Source organism: Perissodus microlepis, chromosome 20, assembly GCF_051167445.1.
Source record: "Perissodus microlepis isolate ML-2025 ecotype Zambia chromosome 20, ASM5116744v1, whole genome shotgun sequence".
Classification (NCBI taxonomy): Eukaryota; Metazoa; Chordata; class Actinopteri; order Cichliformes; family Cichlidae; genus Perissodus; species Perissodus microlepis.
This window is the reverse complement of record NC_140480.1, coordinates 33,302,703-33,326,192: the sequence shown is the minus strand read 5'-3', so window position 1 is coordinate 33,326,192 and position 23,490 is coordinate 33,302,703. Positions and strand designations below refer to the sequence as shown.

At 39.4% G+C, this 23,490-nt stretch overlaps 1 protein-coding gene across 1 annotated transcript; it reads right to left on the bottom strand.

The window, feature by feature from the left end:
• Positions 1 to 2,683: 2,683 nt before the first annotated feature.
• Positions 2,684 to 23,286, bottom strand: LOC146364993 (suppressor of tumorigenicity 14 protein homolog). Its single transcript, XM_084917467.1, has 20 exons — positions 23,073 to 23,286; positions 21,324 to 21,423; positions 20,288 to 20,418; positions 19,290 to 19,360; positions 18,408 to 18,601; positions 16,723 to 16,758; positions 16,291 to 16,519; positions 15,644 to 15,777; positions 15,148 to 15,245; positions 14,759 to 14,859; positions 12,950 to 13,083; positions 12,754 to 12,858; positions 12,473 to 12,580; positions 10,748 to 10,852; positions 8,539 to 8,643; positions 6,930 to 7,049; positions 6,661 to 6,844; positions 4,685 to 4,956; positions 4,314 to 4,450; positions 2,684 to 3,429 (listed from the first exon to the last, which is right to left on the bottom strand). Exons 1-20 carry the CDS (start codon positions 23,133 to 23,135, stop codon positions 3,268 to 3,270), a joined length of 2,589 nt encoding a protein of 862 aa, XP_084773593.1. The 5' UTR covers positions 23,136 to 23,286; the 3' UTR covers positions 2,684 to 3,267.
• Positions 23,287 to 23,490: the final 204 nt, after the last annotated feature.

Here is a 23,490-nt window from a genome sequence, read left to right as displayed (position 1 = left end):
ATACAACCGAAGCACTTCAACCTTACAGTACCATCTAAATGCAAAACATGTTGCAGCATTCCACAATTTGGGATTGAAACAGAGATCTTCACTGGTAGGGGAGGCGAAACGATCTAACAAATATGCCCCGAAGGCCGCTAAGGCGCTAACGGTAGAGGATGACAGCTATGTCAGTGTTTGCACGTTAAAAGCTATGCTGGAACAGCAACGTGAGGATCTGACTCATCAACAGCAAGATAGCTTCAAGCCATTTGTCAAATTAAAATCATAGATAGAACTAACAAGAGGTTGGACAGCATTCTGAAGGAATGATGGTGCTGTTGATGAGCAAACTGAAGAGAAGCGTGTGAAAAGCAAACTGAACGAGTTTGAATCAGCGGTCAGCAGCATGCACGAGAAAAACAAAGAGTTAACAACCAAGATGGATTGTTTAGAAAATCAGTTGAGGAGGAGGGATGGAGGACGTAGTGGAGGATTAATAGAAGAAAAAGCAGAAACTTGGGAAACATCGGAGGATAAAGTCCGACACATGCAGAAGAAGAAGCTGGGCCTGGCCTGAGACAGCATTGAAATTGAACGCACTCACAGAGTCGGTCCATACAAGTAGAATGGACGAGCTGGCAGATTGTGGACAGATGTAAAAAGAGACATTTAATCCTCTCATTTGAAAGAAAGCTTTACAGTCTTTACATCAATGAAGATGTTTCAGAGTCCATCAGGAAGAAGAGAAAATTACTGTTACCACAGCTGAGAGTGGCCAGAGACAGAGGTGATATTGCCGTCCTTAAATATGATAAATTAATTGTCAAACCGAGATTCCAGAACATTCGACTTAACACTTAGACGTCAGTAATTTTGTCATTTGTAGCTTTTATGATTGGTCTGTTTGTAAATGGCCGACTCTATACTTCTATATACTATACTACTCCCAGATTCTCCAGAACAGATTTATCAGTAGCTCATGTTAATATTTCTGAGACACATTTAGAAGCTGCCTTTGAGAATAATGTATCTGAAATGAATGGTAAGTTGTATAGGAAAGACAGAAACACATTTGAAGGAGGCGTAGCCCTTTATATTAAAGTGTTTTGCAAGGGGAGAGTTAAAAAACGTTTATACCAGCCTTGAGGCCCTGCTGCAGGTACAGTGTAAAGATGCCACCACAAAGAAGGCAGCAAAGACAAGGAGCCTCATCCTCTCTGATTCAGATGAGGAAGCCCTGTGTAACTGGGCCCGGAGCTTGTGCAGAGCAGAATCCACCATCAGCTAGACGACTGCCTGCTGCAGTGAGGGTCCAGGTGAGCAGGGACCCACCCACAGCTGTCTGTACTGGCCCGCAAGTATTTGATTAGTCCCGCCACTTCTGTCCCATGTGAGTGACTGTTCTCACTTGGAGGTCACATAGTAACAAAAAATGTACTTAAAGTACTTAAAATAACACTTTATTTTTAAGTCTGCCCAATTTTGTCCAGGAATATTATGTTTGTTTCCCTGTTTTGAATCGGAATGTAGTTTAAATGTTGTTTTTTTCCATAAATTAAAAGAGCTTGAGTTTACAATATTCATGTCCGTGTCTATTATTTGATTCTGCGCCCACTAAAATCCTTTTAAAGTAAAAAAAACCCCTTCTGACAGTTTCAGCTGAAAATAGTTTGACTGGTAAAGATTTTTATTGAAACAGTATAAACACATTATGATTGATTAAGATTACATGTTTCAAAGACATTCACACTACATCATCTGCAAGTTTGTTGTTGGTTATTTAAGATATTCAATCAACCACTTAATCAGCTTAGCAAGTTAGCAAGAGTAGAACAATAATTAATCAATAACCAAAATATGAAATCTTTAAATAGTCACAAGTAATTAAAATCATGATAAATGACAAACCGACCAAACAGCATAAGTCAAGTCTTAGTAAAGAGAATAAACATATATTAAACATATTTTAACTTCAATAAAAGGAACAGTGATGGCATCAAACAACACTTTGACATTTTATCTCATGTAAAGAAAAAAAAAACTAAGTACAACACATTTTGTGAGCAAGCTATAACTATGTTGCTGTTTCATATAATTTTAAAAAATATAATTCTGCTATAATTCTGGAAAACGTTCAGACTTCTGAGATGCAGAATCTCAAAGGCCCAGCAGTACTTCTTGTGCCAGCTGCCTCAGGAGTTTTTATGCAGTAACCCAGTCTGCTCATCTATCACTGTATACTTTAGATCAGCCACCAAACAGGACAAAAAAGACTACAATGCACTGTGATGTCTGCAGAAAAAATAATTTGTGCTGACTCGCTCTCGATTCAAGATTTTTACAAATCCAGTATCAGGAAGCAGGAAATATTACTGCAGAGCCATCACGCCCTCATCACAGCCTGATCCAGCTCCTCCCCTGCTACAGAGCAGTGCACGCCAGGATGGCCGATCGGAGCAGCTGATAGGAGAGGAGGTGGCAGCAGGGACTGAGCTGACATGGCATAAAATAAAACAGAAAGTTCACAAGCAGCCATACATACATACCTTACACATACTGTATATATATGAACTAGTTATGCATATTTTAGATTTGCATTTAGGCATATGTATTCGATAAATAATCGAGAATCTCTGCACCATAAATGTGCTATATGTGTTTTTATTGTCTGTGACATGTCGATGTCAGGTTGTCAGTATTGTTGCTGTCAACTGTGTTCTGTACACTGAGAGCAAGGGAATATCTGGAGCCCACACACACACACACACACACACGTATGATTGACCAGTAAAGAACACATATTAATCTATAGTCTATCTAAGTTGACTTGCTAATGTAAACCTGTGAACAGCTTGAGGTTTCCTGCTAAAAGCAATTTAGTTTCATAGTATTTCAGGCAGTACATGGTGTATTATGATGATTTAGTTTCATATTGAATAACAAAAAGTTTACTGGATCTATTTATTAAATTCCTGGCTAAACTTGGATCAGAGTTAGTTTAGGTTAAACTTCCAAACTAATGAAAATGTAGAATATTTACATAGTAAACTTTGAATTAAATGGCAGAATAAAACATTTCAACTTGGGGTTTTATAATAATGTGGTTTAGTTTTCAATAGATAATTGAAAGGCTGATTTTATTGAGCTCTCTTTTACATCTTTGTGATTGCTCCTTAGCACTTTTCATGCAAACAGTAAACATAAGCTGTGGTTCAAAATGTCAACATCTGGTTCGATTTCCAACAGAAATATCCATAATCCGGAAAACTGTTCACCTTCCTGCTGCTACACTCCACTTTTCTCTTTTATCCAGCTGCGGTATTTGGTAACTCGGGTGTAGACACCAGGTCTGAAACTTAGAGCACAGCCTTTGCCCCAGCTCGTCACGCCTGCCAGGAAAAACTGCCCATGGGAGTTGGCGACAGACAGGGGCCCGCCGGAGTCACCCTGAGAGTTAGAAAGAAGAGTCACAGCAGAACTTGACATTCAGCTCACTTAATTTACTGAGAAATATCTCCGACTGAATCCCAACAAGCATCACAATACAAACCATGTGATTTTCTGAAGGCTTTTACACACTAAAAACCGATGTTATTTTGCTGGAAGGATTTGTGGAATTTATTTTCTTGAACCAGGCTCGATTTTCTGATCTGAATAATCATATCGCTGATTTTGGAAATCAGATGAAGCTGCCAACAAGAGCTCAAACTGCCTTGCAATGTGTACGACAGCTTTACTGCTGTCTTTGAAGCCTTTGTGCCAGTGCTGTGCCAAAAAGTGATTTCTGGTGGTTGCAGGAATTTAGGGTGTTATAAATGACTTGTTGACCTAAAATCTGTCAAAAATAGGTCAATCACATCTCTCATGAAGAATATCAATTAGCCAGAAAGTGACTTTTATATATGCTTTATTTATCCAGGTAAAATTAACATTGACATTAAAAATATATTTTAAGCTTACTTGAAGTGATCAAAAAAGACCTGGATTGATGAGAATATGGGTACAAATAAAAAGAGCCATGAAGATATTTCAAAAACAGACAATTTCTTTGTTTTATATGTAACCCTGTCATAAATCTTTTTCACAACAGTCTTTTTACTGATATAAGTAAATATATCAGACGTAAAAAAGAAAAACCCACAGAAAACCATCGGAAATCACTTTTTGGCACAACACTGGCAACAAAGACAATTTCTACAAATCAACTACAATAATTTCTACAATCAAATCAGTCGATCCGAGTCGAGTCGAGTCGTGGCCAGTCGATCAGAGTAGGCACTAATGAAAAGGTGCTAACAACCAGATTGCAAGCATGTGTGAATTATTTGTACCTGACAGGTATCCACGCCTCCTGAAAGGAATCCGGCACATAACATGTTATCTGTGACCCTGTAATACAGGAGGAGATTACACAACCGACTGCTGAAGATCAGAATTTCCGCCATCTGGAGGACACTCGCTGCGACACCTGAGAGACAACAAGATCATATCATGTAGAGCTTGTGGATGAATAACAAAAAAAATAGATTCTGTTTGTAAAAGTTTATATTAAACCAAACTACCTCCACAGATCTGCTCCCACTAACTACTCAAATGTTTGTCTTTCTCATTATTTTATTCAAACTCATCACCCTCATCACTTCCAGTGTGGAAAGAGCTTTGAGATGGGCAGTGTTTAAGTGATTCTTTATTATCATCTCACCATCTTCCATGGTAGTCCCCCAGCCGGTGATCCAAGCATCTTGGTCTGAGTGGAAGTAGTAGGTGGAGGAAGGCAGGCAGATGGGTCTGATGTGCTGGGTTAGGCTGACTCTGGTGTCCAGCTCCATCAGAGCGATGTCATTGTCTTCAGTGTATCTGTTGTAGTACCTGTGAGCAATGATCTGCTTCACACCTCTCTTTACTGTCCACTCATTGGTCTGGTTCTGCACATGGAGGCCTAAAAAGGCCTCCCATTGGTCAGCGTGAGACAGCCTACATCAATAAAACAGACAGCTGTAAACAACTTCTTTAACCTCAAATCTTGAATTGAATTTAAAATAAAATACTGAATTAGATCAATGATTATTAGCCATTGGATTATTAGCCATTCAGTGAAAAGACTGGCTGTCAGGGATTCTAACAGCTAGTCCTTTTACTGAATGGCTAATCATTTAAATTAATAAATGGATAATTTTAAATTTATTTCTACTTATATTTAAAGGCATCTTTACTTTTACGTGGTTTTAAACAAAGCATTAAAAGGATTGAGGAAAGACTTGCATAGCCTCTTGTTTTTCTTAGTATTTAATGATGGCACAATAAACTACCTTTTGCCTTTAATAAGTCACTTTTGTATAATTAGTTTAAATACTCTCTGAATTCTGTTGACACTGTAAAATTGTCAAAGTATGCTAATGTTAAAACAATGTTTTGAACTGTTCCAAACTCAGAGTAAATTTGTCCCTACATTTTTTCTTTGTTTTTTTTAGTTTTTTTTTTACTGTCTTAAAAGTACAGAGTTTGTCTCCTGAATCCAAATTGGGAGTTTGTTCCCACATAAGAGGTGCCTAAAAGGCTCTGACTCCCATTCTACTTTTAAATATTCTGGGAACAAAGGTAAGCCAGGAGGACAAGACTTAGGTACCTGATTGTTCAAGACTTTAGGCTGTTGTTGTTCTATTTCTACGCTATATAAATAAAATGAAATTGAAATGAAAGTTGAATTGACCTTGTGTGTGATTAGAAGGATTTTAAATTTGATTTTGGATTTAACAGGGAGCCAATAAGGAGAAGCCAGTACAAGAAAGAGATGCTCTCTAGTCCCTGTCAGTGCTCTTGCTGCAGCTTTTATGATCAACTGAAGGCTTTACAGGAAGTTTTTAGTACCGCCAGATAATAATGACCTACAGTAGTCCAGCCTAGAATTAATAAATGCATAGACTCGTTTTTTAGAATCACTCTGAGACAGGATATTTCTAATTGTAGAGCTACTACTGCAAGAAAGCACTCCTACATTTCTGTTTAACATACACATTAAAGTACATATGGTGGTGAAAAATTCCAAGATTCCTCACAGGAAGCCATAGGAATGCCATTTAGAGAAAGTATACAATAATGCCTAATAATTCAAAAACATAATGGGGTTCTTAGGATAGAGTTACATAACCTCCACATATTATTTGATAGTCTACTACTTATTGGCAGTGAAAGCCCTTTTCAAGGCCATATTAACAGTGTCTGTCACAGTTTGACACACATGAATTGTTATAAAAGGATCTGTGACTGGCCTCAGACTACAGACTGAAACCTTACCTGAAATAAATTAATCTGATCTGTCATTCAAGGTCATCTTCTGAATCTCTTTCAGTGTGTCTAAATGGCAATCATTAAAAAACATTTTGTTTTTGTGAAAAAAAAGCATCCAAAGTGAGGCATATTGGATGCTCTGGGTTAAAATTTTGGGTCTGAGATGGAATTTCAGACGACACAACCAAAGAGTGAGAACTGGAATTCCAGGTAGAGAAAACTAGCATTGCACTGGAAGCTGTCTAGAAATTCCAGAGTAGATGACTATGAACGAGAGATTCAGGCAAGGTTTTAAAATTTTAGATGTCTGATCATGGATCCAAGTACAATCAATGATCAAACATCTGAACACTACTAAACACTCAGTACTTCAGATGGAGGAGCTCCTACTTGTAAACTGTAGTGTCTCGGACGCAGTGGGCAGCAGTCAGCAGCCAACGGTCACTCAGCACAGAGGCTCCACACACGTGTCCTAGCCCCTTGAAGTGGAGGCTTACTTGCCAGGGCCACTCACCCACACTAGCTGCCTGACCTCCCACGATACGAGTGCTACTGTACAGATTCGTCCCGCAATCTGAAAGCAAACACAGATCTCAATGTCCAAGTAACAAGAAAAGTCACACTGCAACCATCTGTGGGTGAGTGTGTGGTAAACGTACCACAGTTAGCCTCGTCAGAGCCGTCCTCACAGTCCTGCTCTCCATCACACTCTGGGTTCAGTTTACTGATGCAGAGTCCATTACTGCAGTGGAAGGTGAACGCTGAGCACACCACTGAAGCTAAATGAAAGGAGACACACATGATATCAGTCCCTAAGAAAACTCTAATCTAACATGTCCGTGAAGGTTCTCAGTCATCCAGGTCATCGTAGTCTAAGGAGCTTGGAAAGAAAAGTTGCTTGAAGATGTTTCACCTCTCATCCGAGAAGCTTCTTCAGTTCTAAGGGTCAAATGGTAGAGAGTCCCAGATTTAAACCCAGTGGGAGTTTCCCCCCAAAGAGGGACAAAGGAACCCCCGATGATCCTTTAGCTAATCACATGAGCCAAGGTGTGAAAACAGGTGTGGGTCACAATCAGCCAGGGTTTCGGGTGAGCTCATTGTGAAACCTAGCCCCACCCTATCGCGTGATTTCCTGAGGTCAGATGGCCCAGGGTGTGAGTGGGCGTTAAGGGGTCTGGGAAGGGATCTCAAAACTGGATTATAGATGGCAGACAGGAAATATACCAAGTGTCTGCCAGGGGGATCGAACCGGCAACCTTCCGGTTACAGATGAGCTTCCCAATCCCCTGACGCCTTCGAAGCTTATGTCTTCTATATTGTGTGATGATTCATGTGCCGAGTTGATTTTTTTTTTCTATTCTCAAACTGATCTCCTTGTTGGAGCTCAGTCTGGGGGGAGTTCTTTTTTTTCTCCTCGTCTTTCTTCATGTTGTGCATTTTCCATTGTTATAACTCTCTGACTTGTCTTCCCCATGTGATGTTTGTGTAATGTATGTATAGTCGGAAGGAATTCCTGTGCTGAAGACACCCACAACTGTCGTCTACAAACTCTAACCGGCTGCTGATGATTACCCTCGTCAGTGGTCCACTACTTAACAGTGTTTAGCTGAGCTTCAATCAACACTGGATCTTTGAGTGACCTAGTCAGTACAGCCCTGGCTCTGATATGAACCTGTCTTTTGCTCTTGTCTGTGTGAATGCTAAATTGATCATCATATCCTGTTTTTTTTAGGAACCTGGAAAGGAGTGTGTCGCAGGAGAAGAGCATTATTGTAAATATCGAGTGTTGGGTTTTCATCTTTCACACCATGGACCACGAGCGCTGTGCGGGAGTAGGGAGTACCAGGAAGAAGTCACGTCTTTGGAAACTGTTACATTATTTATAATGAATAGTGAGTAAACAAACTAACTGTCACTAACCAGAAAGTCCTGCATTTGGGTCCTGTTCGTGTCCTGAACCTGACATGGGGAGGTAGGTAGGTAATTGGCGGGGTGTTGACATGCAGTTGTTGCTTGTGAAGTGAACTATCGGTTGGTTTTTTGTACTGTATGTCTGGGACTTTTGTATAAAGAAAAGAAAAACTGTTCTATAGATAAAGTTGGGGGGAAAGGATTCTATCAGAATATTTACTTCATCTTCTTTTAAACAGGCTTTATGTAGCTTTTAGCTCTTCTGAGACCAATTCAAGTTGAGATTTAATCCACATTTTTTGCTAAACCTTCTTTAACTCTTTTTACACAAAGAGATCTTTGATGGTTTGGACTCACTGCAGTTGAGCTCATCACTGTTGTCTCCACAGTCATCCCTGCCGTTACACTGCAGAGTCTTCTTGATGCACCGGTTGTTGCTGCACTTGAACTTTCCCGGACAAGCTGACAAGACAGAAAAAAATCCCTTCATCTATTTACCTAGTTCAGAGAATGCTGCAATCCTGTAATTAAACATTTATAAAATAAATAAATAATTCTCTTTAAAATGATTTGGGTTCAGGCCTCCTCCTGGCATCTCCACCTCTCTGCTCATTACTCACCTGTCACAAGATCTGCTGATTAACCTACCAGTTCCTAATCGGGTCATTATGCTGGTTTCTTAATGTGGAAGAAGACTCTCCGTCCTCATCAGATTATTGCATCAGCCAGGAAACGTGTCTGACATCTGTCCTGTTCTCATCACCGTCAGGCTCTGTTTTGATTTTAACCTGTGTTTCTGTGCAGACTTCTCAGCATTTAGATTCCTGTGATGTTAAAGCAACTGTTGATGTGATTTGGAGCTATACTAGTAAAACTGAATTGAACTGAACTGAATTAATTTTGTTGATAGTGCGCATACCCAGCACTACCTGTAACACCTTGTCTCTGATTCATGCAGAGCAACTTCCTTGGTTTTTTGATAGTCTGTTAAATGAACCTGTCTTAACTTTTAACAGTGCTCTGCGTGTGGGTCTATTTAGATATAAACATGCCCCACACTGAATGGATTGGCGTATTTCTACCCTTTGTAAAGAGGAATGGGTATCCACCAAATCCCAGTTGTGATAGGGACTGCATTTGCCATGAACGAGGAATTCCCAAAAAGCATGGGACAAAAACTTGTGCTGTACAGTGGTAACACTAATTGTCTTCAGAGCAGTACATCAGGAGTTTAAATCCCAACCACTAAGGCCCCTAGGCTACATATACCAAAGCTTTCCAAAGCCTACTTCAGTATATGAGAAAGAAATATATAAATGAAGCAATGCCCGCTCGGACGTTGCCTATATTAACAAGATCCACATCAGGTGTTGAGGGGCCACGGCATGTTAATGAGTGGCTACTGGAGCCAGGTTATGGTTCCAGTGGACAAGCTATGAGAAAAGGGTATTATCAGAATGCTACTACACCAGTTACCCCTATGAAAGAGATTACATGAGGATTTGGGACCTATGAATTATTTAACGCCACAATTTACACTTACATTCAAACAACTAGTTGCTCAGTGTTCCAACATCTGTAAGAGTCCGTAAGAAGCAACTGCTATTACTTTCTATGAGGTCTTCTACTAGAATATCTGAATACTGCATAACAGACAATCCCCCTCTGGCAGCACCATGTGGAAGGTCCTGTCCATTTGGCTAGGATAAACAAGCACATGGCTCAAAAATGAGCAGTGCCCAGAAAGGAATTGGCTGAAACACCAGAGGGGCAAAACACCATCTGCAGATAGCACATTCACTTCCTTTCAACCTTGACGAAGAAAGCCTATGAATTAATGTGTCACACATTGGTGGCCACAACTGCCCGTGTGCTTAATGGATAACTCAGGCAGCAGAAACCCAAGAAAGAAGAGGAGCAAGAAAGTGAACCATGGTGAAAGGACGGGCCCCTGCATGGCATGTAGCAACAGCAGAAGAAGTGGCTGAGAAATCTTACCAACAGCTGGACCTAACGACAGCACAGAGACACTGATCACAGCACAAGAACAAACTGTAAGCACAAGATCGATAGAGACTGGGGTCTACCACAACAGGGAGGACCCTAAGCTAGCAGGCAGGGCGTACATGAAATGCCACAACCTAGTGGCTGGCACAGTTATATTTGTGCCACAAAACCAACCAATCACAGACTTGGATGCAAAAAATTCTGATTGGCTGTTTTGGTCTCCAGTCAGCTCACTAGCCACTGTAGCTAAACCCAGGCAAATATCCCAGAATGCATTTTGTCCAAAGCTCAAACGAGGCAGTTGCCGAGGAACGCAGAGTGGCGGAGTTTGAAATATTACTCTTTCTGGGTCACAACATAAACTGTGTTCATTTCTTCACTCAAAATAAATGTCTGCTAAAAATGCAACAATTTTTTTAAAAAAATTTTTACATACGCTCTGAGCCATAATTTTGGTTTGCTGTGAGTGATTTTTTTTTTTTTTTTTTTTTTAGTATCCAAGACACGTCACACCCAAAGCAGAGTCACAAAGAAAACCCGTGTTTGTGTCTGGACTCACTGCAGTTGATCTCATCGCTGTTATCTCCACAGTCGTTCCAGCCATCACATTGAGAACTCTTGCTGATGCACAGGGTGTTGTTGCACTGGAACCTTCCTGGACAAGCTGATAAGACAAAAACAAAAATCATGTCATCTATTTATGTCATGGTACCAGAATTTTAGACTTCTGCATTCTATTTTTTTGCAGGTTTATCTTTAGTTTTCTTCTTAGTCGTTATCAAGGTTTCTGCTTTGGCTCCAGTTGTGTTTATGATATTCTGTCTTTCAGTAACACTGCTTCTCCAGTAAGAACCATGTATTATGAAGTCTTCTTTCTGTGATTTCTCCTTGTTTAATCGCTTCCTTCTTTATTTTGCCAACCCTAGTCATATGTGTTTAGTGTTCTGTTTTATTTTGTCTTGTTTCCCTGATTAGTTTCAGCTGGGTTCCCTCGTGTTTCCTGGTTTTTCAATGTTTTCAATATTTTCCTTTGTTACCTTTTGGGTTGGATTGCCTTCAATAAAGAGTTGATTTAATTTAATCCCTGCCTCAGAGTCTGCATTTGGGGTCCTCATTCACACACACACACACACACACACGCACACACACACACACACACACGCCAGATTACGAGATTAAGTTAGATAATCTGTTGTGGCAATACCTAAAGTTAAGGGAGAAGCCAAAAAAAAAAACAAAAAGAAGAAGCAATGATCGGTGGATGAGCTTACCAACCTTTTTAATTCCACATGCTCCTCTATTCTGGACACTCTGGCTCCTCCAAAGACTACGTGTACTAAGTCTTTACATCAACTCTGGCTGAATGAAAATACCTGTGCTCTGAAGCTTCAAGTGTCACTGAAAATCCTTCAAAACTGTTTATCAAAATATCAGAAGTCTATGAAAGCTGCTAAATCTGCCTTGTTGTCCGGTCTTATTTTGACCAATTGCCACAAGCCTCGCTCCCTTTGTGAAATTTTTTTTAAGGTATATTATTGATAAAATTACAACTTCAAGGGCCCAGAGAGTACTCAGTACTCTCACATCAAGTCCCAGTCCTAAATACTTTGCTGTCTTTCAGCAGTTTGAGCCTGTATCTCTTTCGGATGTAAAGGAAATAATTGATCACTTAACAATCTCCATTCCCCATATGATATTCTTCCTGCCCGTAATTTCAAGGAAGCGCTGAACACTATTGGGCCCTGTATTTTATGTATATTGAATGTCTGACTGTCTTCAGGTTGTGTACCGTCTGCCTTCGAGCATGCTGTTGTACAACCTGTTATTAAGAAGACCAATCTTGATTCTAGTGTTCTTTCAAATTACAGGCCAATTTCTAAACTTCCCTCTTTGCCAAAAATCCTGGAAAAAGTAGTATGTAAAAAACTTCTTAGATACCAGTGGTATTAGCGAAAAGTTCCAGTCTGGCTTTAAGACCAACTACTTGATCTAACCTTGATCAAAGAATGTTATTGCACTGCTGAGTCTATTCAGTCTTCTAAATCTCACTTAAAGACTCATCTTTTTACTTTGGCTCTGACTTGGGTTAGTTTGACTATCATTTGGCTGGTTTCTATGTTTTTCTTGTGTTGCTGTTGTTTTGCTGTTGGTAAATTTGTCTATTTTATTGGCTCCTAACTTGTGAAGCACTTTGATTGCCATTGTTGTTTTTAATTGTGCTATATAAAAATGTTTTGATTTGATGAAATGAAATAGGTAGAAATTAAATTTCTGCTTTACTCACTGCAGTTTTGTTCATCTGTGTTGTCTCCACAGTCATCAATCCCATCACACAGCCAAGATTTGGGTTTACAGTGACCATTTTTGCATTGTATCTGAGATGCGTCACATGCTAAGCAGAGAAACAAATTGAACACAACAACAATAAAATGCTACAGACTGAGTGTGATTTACAGTTTTTTTGAGGTCAATTCCAGTTGATATTTAACCTGGATTTTTTTTGCTAAACCTTCTTTTATTCTTTTTAGACTTCATACAAAGAGATGTTTGATGGTTTGGACTCACTGCAGTTGATCTCGTCACTGTTATCTCCACAGTCGTTCCAGCCATCACATTGAGAAATCTTGCTGATGCACAGGGAGTTGTTGCACTGGAACCTTCCCGGACAAGCTGATAAAATAAAAAGTCCCTTCATCTATTTGCCTGGGTTGGAAAATGCTAAAATCCTTTTATTAAAATGTTTTTTAAAAGTTCTCTTTACAGTCAGTCGGGATGAAGGCCTCATACTCAGCAGTGAAACCCTGGTCAACATAGGAGGAGTCCGAGTTAAACGTAATGGTCACCTTGTTGCTTTTGATGGTGATCAGTCTGGTGTTTAAGCCATTGCCACACAGCCTACAACAAAAAAAAGAGATAGACAGACACACACTGAGCTGTCTGTCTGTCTGTCTGTCCATCTAAACAGACATACATACACACACAAGTCCTAAAATAGTGTTTTCAACACAGTCTAGTGACACGGGATGAATAACTAATACTTAGAGCACATACAGTGTGATTCTGTTGAATAACACAGAACAATACTCGTCCAGCTACAGAGAAGCTTCATGACCAAACAGCCAAATGTTAAAACTCAAGTTTTTTCCTGAAATGTAAATTTGAGCCGGAAATCTGAGCTACAGACTCCTCAAATAGATTCAATCAGTCATAAGCTCAGGTACTTAAATCCCCCCAACCCCACCCCACCCACTCAGTGTGCAATATCACTGATCACACTGCACCTCACAATGCACCTGCTCATCAGAGGGCATGTATGTGTATGTATATATATGTAAACGTGTATGTGGAAATATGTGTGTGTACATATGTACGCATGCATGTATGTATGTGTGTATGTATTTATGGGTGCATCCATGCAGGTGTATGTATAACTTGTACATATCTTTCTTGTGTAAATTTGTCTGTTATTGTGTAAATACGTATGCTTTTGTGTACTTCACACACATGGAGAGATGCCAAACTGCCTTTCATTGTTTTTGTAACAATGGCAATAAAGAGCTATTCTATTCTATTCTATTCTATTCTGCATGTTGAACTAGTTGGATGTGAGAGAGTAACTTCTTATTTGTACCAGAAAGAACACAGCTCCAGTAATGTAGCCAAGAAAAAACAAAAGAATACATGACTTTTTCATGCAAAGCATGACTGCACAACTTACTGATGTGTGGCTCAAAGGTTAGAACTGAGTCTAATTTTACCCCCTTTAGATTGTAGCAGTTGGCTTCACATTAGCATATATGGGGATGAATTTCAAAATTGTTCATGTAACTTTCAACTAATTTTTCAAGTGGCCTTGAGCGATAGCTTTCCAGGCATGAAGAACAATGACCCATAAATCATTCAAGTATAAAAAAGGGATGGGGCAATGTTGTGCCAACACATAACCAACTACAGTAATTCTACATTAATTCTGATTCTGTGGTCATCACCCAGTGTGTCAATGGTCAGCACAAATGCAGTAAGCCAGAATTTTTTGTTTTAAGCATGCTGTAAATTCTAAAATAGGAGTTTTTCTACACCTGGGTCTGTATGATGTCAAATATTAGGAAAATCCTTTATATGGTCACCGTGCGCACACAGCTGTGCCTGTGGGCACACAACCTCCATCCACCTGCTGTTCCAACATTCTGTTTGTGAGCATCAGTTCATTAGTAAAAAGTTGGCTTAACGAGAGAGGAGCTTGTTTCAGACTGTGCTTAGAGGCTACATCAAAAGCCCATTATAAGATAAATTATTATTATATGAACAGTGAATCATGCAAAGCTACTCTAGTCCAGTCCAATAATAAAAAATTGAGATGAAAATGAGCAGAATAAATCAAATTTAAGGCAATGTTCACAATTTGATTGATCAAGTCATAAAACTCTTCTGACACATTGACTTGTGGTCTTTATTTGGGATTTGCTGACTCAGAACTCTGCAGTTTTAATTTTGGACTCATGCAATCCCACCACTGGCACGGATGATGTACAAAGTCAGTAAAAGGAGGCATAAACTGATGCTTACTTACCTTTCACCGTTGATGTCAACATAATCATGGGGGCAATGCTCACTTTGATTTCCCACAAAGAACTTTTTGAAGTCAACCTTCACAAATTTTTCCTTTGCAACCTGAAAATCAAATACAACTCAAATGTAATTATTAACTGAGAAAATGTTGTGAAAACGGATGTCAAGGTCAGTGGATGATCAGTGGATTCTTTGGGGTTTTAGATGGGATCTGCATCTGTGTGTATTGTTTTCCATCCATTTTTACCACTCAGCTGTAAAAGGCTGATAGGGTGGGTGGGGGGGGGATTGTCATCAGAAATCTGATGTAGATGATAGCAACCCCTTATTCATTTTTTTATTCTTAATTTTTAATTTAAATGAAATTAAAATAGGATCTTGAGGACTTACCTCGATGTTCCAGACACATGATGTGCTTGGAGGGTAATTGGAGGGGAAAAATGGTGAAGAGAACAAGCCTTTGTCTTCAGTCATTGTGCCACCACAATCTGAACAACAGATAGTTCATCACTATACTCAGCTTCCATTTATTAGGTTTCTAATATCACAAGAATCAGCAGAAATGTCAGGAGACGGTGTTTACACTGACACAACATAATCCTGCAGGTCAACTGAATTCTATTTCCGTACACATTCAAGTGCATAATCCCAGTTACAGTGACATGTTTTTGTCTGTGTGCTCTAGCTTATGGATTTTTTTATTGAATAATTATAAGTTTATGAGAATGCATCAGTTTCTTGGAAGACAAAATTACACGTTAATCTATGTATATAAGTGCAATATTATTTTCATGAAATTCTTTGAGACCCAGTGAAAACAATTGTTTCTTTTTTCCTTAAAAAAACATGAAGAAGTGATAACTGTTCAAAATGTGTCTTCATTTACTTAGTTTAGTCACAGGAATCTGGAAGTAGCTTGCTTTGAAGCCAGGGAAGTTTTTCTCCTCATTTGTGACCAGCGTCAGTAACATGACGTTTCCAGAGATGAAGGATAATGATTTTTGAGGATGACCACACTGTCTGAGAAAAGAATGGATATATTAACTTTTAAAGAGGAACTTTAAAGAAGCCTGAAAGGCCCGTTTTATTTCTGATAACACAGAGCAGTGATACCACAGTCCTGGGGCTGGATGCATGTAAAGATGTGAAAAAGAAAAAAGAAAAAACATCCCAAGCATTTATAAAGGAAGAATGTGTCATAAAAATACACAGCTCTCCCATATAGCTCAGACCAGATCTACACAGTTTGGTTTTTAAGTTAGGCAGGAATTAAGGTAGCTTACCAAACTAAAACATCTATCTACATTATTACAAACTTAGCGTTCAAAAACTTCTTTGCAAACAAATCCAACAATAAAAAGAATGAGTGTACCTTTCTGCCTTTTCCCGTACACATAGCTTTAGCTGTGAATTTGCAAAGATTCATGCATCCGCCCCTGAAGTATATCTGCCCATCACTGTAATAAGCTAAAATCTCAAACACACAGAGGTAGATAACAGTTTAAATTCTTGGAGAGGGATTATTTGTCTCACTCTGTCAGAGCACGTTTCTCTATGGGAGCCAGCGAATCATAGGCTTTGATGAAGTCGTGCTGACAGTCGTCCTCCAAGATCAGACTGTGGAAACTGAGCTGGACTCTGTGGCCCGGGTCCGCACGAAGCCTCCACTGCAAGTTGAGATTTGGAGGATAAAGATAATCTGGAAACCCTGGAGAATGAACAAATCCAGGGTTTCTGACGTGGATGTTGAAGAACATCCTCTCTGAAAATACATTGAAAAAAGTTCTTGTTTGACCCACACCAGCACTACCATGAATGCATCACTTTTTTTTCAACAGGATATGAAGGTACAAGCTTTTATATTTTGCAACCTATTTACCTCCATAAACAGACTTCTTTACATTTTAATTTTAATAAAGTTGTATACTTTACTACACAAATGCTTGCAGGTAAACCAGTTCTCACCAGTTAATGGGGTCCTGGCCAAGCGCTGATCTATAGCTGTGAACACAAAAATACATTTATTAGGACACCACATATCAGTTCTTCACTACTAACTCAAATTTCATGACGCTTAAAATGTTCAGATAAATACTGGTGGAATTTTCTTTTTTAATCATGTATGATTTTATTTTGCTGTAATGTAATTATTTATTATTCAAGGTCGCTCTGGTTAGCATTTGTTCAGTTAAACACATCAAAACTCACATAACTATGACAATAATGATATCTTGTTGTATCACACACTTCTTTAACAGTCTCATAAAGTCCCAAATAGTGTACTTTTTGCATTTTCAGATAAAAGCACTTTTGTGAGCTTTTTTGCCACATCAGCTGTCGAGCATGACACCTGAAACTTTTTTGCAATAGTAGCAGCATATGCTGAGGCTACATCCACACTAATTGTTTTGGCCTCCCGTCCACGCTGAGACGGTGTTTTCACTGGTGGAAAACGCTCTCAAAAACGCATACATTTCAAAACGGTGCTTTTGCGTCGCAGTGTGAGCAGCGAAAATGGAGACTTGCTCAAACAATGAGGCATGGTAGTCATATGATGCAGTCATCTGACCAATTAAACTAAGATAGCGGAGGGCATTATACAGCAGTTGTTTTGTTTGCTCTCAATTTTGACAGCCCTGTTAAAGATTAATATGTCTGCACATGCTCCAGATAGCTTTTCTTCAAATTCTTTAACTCTCACTCGCTTTTGCACTTTTGTACTTTTGTGATACTCAACATCTCCACCTCACTGTTAGTCCATTTAAAAAACTCAGTTCTTTTTCTCAACATTTTTCTGCAACGTTTCAAAGAGCCGGAAAGTAAATAACTGGCTGACAGAAATGAGGCAGGCTAAATCTTCTTGCTTTTCACGCATGTGCAGGACTGGGACGTAAGCATTTTCGGCCGTTTTAATGTGGAAGCTCAACTCTGTGAAAACGACTGAAAACGATAATGTGACGCAGAGTGTTTTCAGGCAAAAACGCTGTTTTCAAATCTATCCGGGCTGGTGTGGACGTAGCCTGAGTCCCCATTGCCTTATCAGATACAATGCAGCAGTCTAGCAGCCACTAGAGCAAATCCAGTGTTTCAAAGACTTCAAAGTTTCTCACCACTGGGAGACAACAGTGATACAGAAATAGATATGTTATTCTAAGTGGTCTCCAGCAAACATCAGTGTTGCATGTACCACACACTATAAGGCATTTTCAGCAGTCGTGCAACCACTTAGGAATCTCTGTTATATTCTGAATCAACTAAAATCACACTGTGAGGGAAGTGGATACCAGAAGATCTCAGATATATGTTAACCTAATATTTTTTAAAAAGTAAATATGGTGCTTTGAGTTCAAAGGCTCAAATATTAACCTAACTTAGATCATTCTTGCACTTTTCAGAACTTTTGAGATGTTTCAAGAAATGTGTCCTCTTCATGGACTATGTGCATCTTCCTGTCTAATGCTGCCATCTGTTAGTCACTGCCGAGTCATATACCTGTTGGAAGTCTGAACTATTTCCTTGACCAGAACCACCTCTTGACCAGAAAGCAACATTTATCCAGGAACTCATTTACAATGGTAATTGATTTGGTAACAAACAACAAACAAACCTGTAAAAAAGTGTAAATTTTATGGATCTGTGAGCTGTCAAACCTTGTGAGATGATGCTGCTGATGTTCAGGGTGTCACTGGGTTTCAGCAGCCCTTGTCCCTGTTGGCCCCATTCACTTTCTGCTGGAGGCTCCAGAGATTCAATGGCTTCATCCACAGTGGTTTGCTGAGGGACGGGGACATCAAACTTCGACTCATAATACACCACAATGCTGTCGTCACCGCTGTCACCCTCACTGCTCCACAAGACACAGAAAGGATTTATATAGACTTTATTTTTAAAGTGCCCCACTGAACAAGAGAGTTCAGTATTTTAGGTACAAACCAATCCACCATATTAAAACCAATCATCGAATACTCAGATGCAAAGGACTACAGCTCAGCGTTTAACACCACAATACCAAACTGGCCATATTTATAAAACCTAATTTATGTATTCAAAATATTAATATGTGCATTGCTGGTAAATATGGACCCAATTTTGAATACCCCTTCTTTTTTCATACCTCCCAGTCTTACACATGCGGTTTTAGTGTCAGGGTTACAAGGTTAGGTTTAGGCTGAGGTTTATGATTAGGCATTCATTTTTGATGGTTAAGGTAAGCGGCTAAGGAAAGCATTGTGTCAACGACAGGTCCCCCCTAGGATAGCAACACCTGATATGCGCGTGCGTGTGCGCATGGCTGGGCATGGCTGCCTTCTGACCACCCCGGGAAGCCATTGCATCTTGATCCATGTCACAGTTGTACCGACTCTAATGCATCTTAGAAAACATTAACTTCAAGAACTGACTGTTGATTCAGCACCGTAACATCGTCAACTAGATAAGCTGATCACAGTGAACAAATGACAAACACACAACATTTAACAGTCAGCATCACACCATGGCCACTGACAGGCAGTCAAGTTTTTATTTCACAGTACCTGAAAGCCTGGACGATGTTGCAGTTGAAGTATTTGGCCAGCACTGAGTTTTTGAAGTAAATCAGTTTCAGCTGAAAGAGAAAAAAGTCACACATCATTGCAGTGACTTCCTTTAATTGCCTCAACAAAGACAGAAACACACAACAGAGGAAGCCACAGGTTTGTGATAACATCAAGATTACAATACAGATTCATAGCAAGCAGTCATTTAGCAAAATGAACCATGTTGTAAGTGAATCATTAGGCAGTTAACCCTGCAATTTAATCAGGTCTCATTGTGTGGATGTATACATGAACTGCTTTAATTCTTTGTGGCACAGATTAAACAACAAGATCTTGATCCATCTCGACAGGATGGCATCACACAGTCGCTGGAGATTTGTCACATGCACAGTGACATGTGAGACTGTGCATGTGACAAAGACCAGTTGAGACCAGTTGACTACTGTGAAGTCACTGTCATGTTCAAGAAACCAGTGACATGGTGCAGCCACAAGAAGTTGAGTATCATCATCGAGCCCAAAGAGGCCCAAAGTGTACCAACAAAATATTCCCTACACCACTACACCACCACTACCAGGCTGAACTGTTGACACAAAGCAGGATAGGGCCAAGGTTTCCTGCTGTTTACACCAAATTCCGACCCTACCATACAAATGCAGCAGAAGTCAAGACTCTTAAAACTGTGCAATGGAAAAAAAAAAAATCATAACATAGAAAATAGTCTCAGTTTAAAAATGTGAGATGTTATCTGTCTTCTATTGTGAATAAAATATTGGTTTATGAAATGTGCAAATCATTGCAGTCCTATATTGTCCAGTTCTTTTGATGTTACTGAACAACCACAGTTTCCTGTTCCCAGCCGACAGGAGACGTACCCAGAGTGGATTCAGAGATGCTGTTCTGCAAACCTCGGTTGTAACCAGTGGTTAAAGTGATACATGCGATACAGCATACATGGAGAACACCCATCATGCTGTGAGTCTGTTAGGTCTCACCTGTTGGCTGACTTGAGCGGCCAGCTGAGTAAACTCTGAGCTGCTGGGATCTTCATGCTCTGGCAGGAATCGCTGGTTGCTGATTCCCATGGAGCCGATGTAAATTCTCTGCACCGTGTCATCGTTGTGTACTGATGACACATATGGATGTTTCAATATTGAATATATAATTACCAAAATTTTCAAACAACTGTTCGCATAAAAAAAGCCAGAACTAGCTGTGAAAGTCCAATTCAGAAAAGTCACCTGGAGTTATACCAATTACTCCAAACCAAGTTTCCGTTTATATTATATTATATTATATTATATTATATTATATTATATTATATTATATTATCAAATAAAGAAGCTGATGTGTTATCAAAACAAGTGTCTGCATGTTTTCACTTCATGGATGAAGCAGGATGAACAGGTGAAAGAAGTAAACTTTTTCAGTACTTGGGAAAAACAAAAAAAGCAATATTATAAAATGAACTAAAAAATATATATAAATTTCCTTATAGTTTGTAGCTGTGACTCAGCAGGTTGAGCAGGTCATTTGCTAACGACTTAAATGTTTGGTGGTTTGATTCCTGGCTGCTACTGTCTACATACCAAAATATCTATATCTATATTAGTAGAAAAGCAATTTAACTGTCCACTACATTTCTGTAATCCTACTACATCAAAGTTCAGACTCTCAAATTGAAGACCCAACTGGAATTTTGGCAGTACAATAACTAAATCTGCAGAAAAACCATCACTTAACCCTAATCCTTGTGACCGTAAAAAATAGAAGCAACAACATCATTCTGAAAAGAAAGTTCATGTGCTCTGTTAGCCCAACCATGACTGTGGCATTGACAGAAAACTCAGAATGTCCTCTTGACAGTACAGTAGGACTGATATAGATTGTATAAATGGTGAATGCAGAGGTCTCCAACTCATAAAGAATTGCTGGGTCTTTGAAGGATACCTGCTGTTACTCCACTGTGAAATCGAGCTGAATGAACTGCACACCTTTACAAATGAGTAAAGTTTAATAAAGTCTACTTACGATTAAGGGTCACCAAAGCCAGAAAGGCTACTATCAGCAGACCGACTCCTATCGACAGCCTTTTCTTGGACAGGCTGTAGTTTGTGCAACGGTCACCAGACTGCAGACAGGAGACTGTTGTTAGAGTTTGCTCAAGATGCAGATTTTGTCACTTAAAGAATCAAACAATACATTATAAGGAAGACAATGACATTGATGAAGAAACATCTTAGGACTGAAGTCAGCACAAATTGAGTCAGTCAGTAACAAAGTCCTGCAAGGATGCATTAAAAGAAATACACAAACAAGGATTCTCTATGACAAACATTTAAGCTATGGAAAATATGAACTATAAGAGGAAGCTTTTGGCTGCTGGCAATGAGACAAGGGCAGAGAAAGTGAATTGTAATCGACACTTAAGGAACGGTTTATTTTATATATTTTTGTCAAGTCAGAAGTAAAAATATTGAAGAGGAGAATGTGGAGTGCTAAGTTACTGGGAAACACTAGATTAGTTAAGGTTTGTTAGCAACCTGCATCCATAAAGTGTACAGCTGAATTACACACATACAGAGCTGCTCATTGTTCTTAATACATTTCAACATGTCACGGTCCTGGGTCGGTGACCCAGTGTTTTGAGTTTCTTGTGTCTCTGAGTTTTTGTATTAGGATCTTAGATCTTTGTTGCCCCAGTTTATTCTTTAGTCTAGTGTCTTAGTTTGGGTCTCTTGTATTCTCTTTAGTTCTCTGAGTATTTAGTTAGCCGCCCTCTGTGTCTCCCTGTTATTGTTCTCTGTGTTTCTTAGTTGCTCTGTCTCCCCTAGTCAAGTCTGCGTCTATGTTACATTTCCTGTTTTACTTTGAAGGTCTGTGTCCTACGTGAATGTATTGAGTTTCGCTTCCCTTGGGTCTCGTTATGTCCGATTTCTCCCAGCTGTGCTCCCCTTCTGTGTCTCATTCCCCTAGTTATTTCCCAGTGTATTTAAGCCCTGTGTTTCTCTGTGTCAGTGTCGTGATCTCCCTCATGCTGTGTGTTTCTCCCTGTGTGTGTTTTGTTAGATTCTTCTCAGTTTAGGTTTTGCAGGCGTTCTTTGTTCAGCTGCCATTTTAAGTTCAATCCCGTTTCTAGTGAGTTTGCGTTTGGGTCCAATTCCTGCCTGCACGCAGCCGAAACATGACACAAAAAGGCACCAGCACCACAGACAAGGTGAAGTTGAGTTCAGTGACTTCAGTTAGCAGCTGTAGCTACAGCCACACTCGCAGGTTCAAGCCTTAAGAGTATCCAAACCAACGAGTGGTCTAAAAATGGTTTGGGTTATTTTTATGAAATAAAACCAGTTACTGCGACTCATGTCCACCATCTGGATTAGTCACTGTTTTCATTAATGCTATTTTTAGGCAGCCTTCTGATGACAGCCTGAAAAATTACCCCAACTTCTCGCTATAAGTGGGCGGTTTCTCAAAAGGCAGAAATTCAACCATTTCCTTCTTTTCTTTTTTTTTACTTTCTGTGATTAGCGTTAGGGTGGAAATATGAAAAATGATTAGTGAGATTCTGTCTCTTCTAAAGAGAAAACAGTGGTGAGAGCAGGTGAGAGAAAGACTACAAGATTGTGTGCACAGATTATTTAGTGGTGCACAGAATTTGGAACCATTAACAACATATTAATATAAAACAAGAACATCTGTTTTTTAATCTAAGCTGAAACCAACAAACCTGTTCCTGATGTGACATAATGGGCGGGTTAACATTACAGATACTGGACTCACCTGTCTGGTAGTTAAACTCTCCTGTGAACCCAGTAAATCCACAGTGTCAGTGTCCCAACTCATGGTTCCCAGGGGGCCTTAAAAAAAAACTTCAGTGTGGTTTATTGTCCTCTTTATTTATTTTTATTTTTTTTATTTAAAGATCAGCAGGTCTCTCTCTCCCTCTCTGGGTAGAAACCGACGGGTTTGTGTTGGTTCTTATTGGAAGCTCAGTTCTGGAAAAAGACTGAGTACAGAGATGAAAGATGAGATTGGTGGCCTGTTCTTTAAACCGTATTCAGATTCTGATATATGTAGGAATCATCCTAATTTTAATCACATCAAATTATTAAGACAGAGAAGTCTGATCCAATCTGAACATTAACATCTCAAAAACTCTCTAAAAAGATCACATTTTCACCGCTCGTCCTTTTCTAAA

Bases quoted from the DNA above. Each gene is read 5' to 3' on its own strand.
- LOC146364993 (XM_084917467.1), bottom strand. From the start codon at position 23,135: ATGAGTTGGGACACTGACACTGTGGATTTACTGGGTTCACAGGAGAGT. The intron at 15,778-16,290 runs GTGAGACAAATA...TTCTTTTCTCAG, and splicing joins GAGAAACGTGCTCTGACAGA to ACAGTGTGGTCATCCTCAAA. The intron at 8,644-10,747 runs GTGAGTCCAGAC...CTGTCTTGTCAG, and splicing joins CAGCGATGAGATCAACTGCA to CTTGTCCGGGAAAGTTCAAG.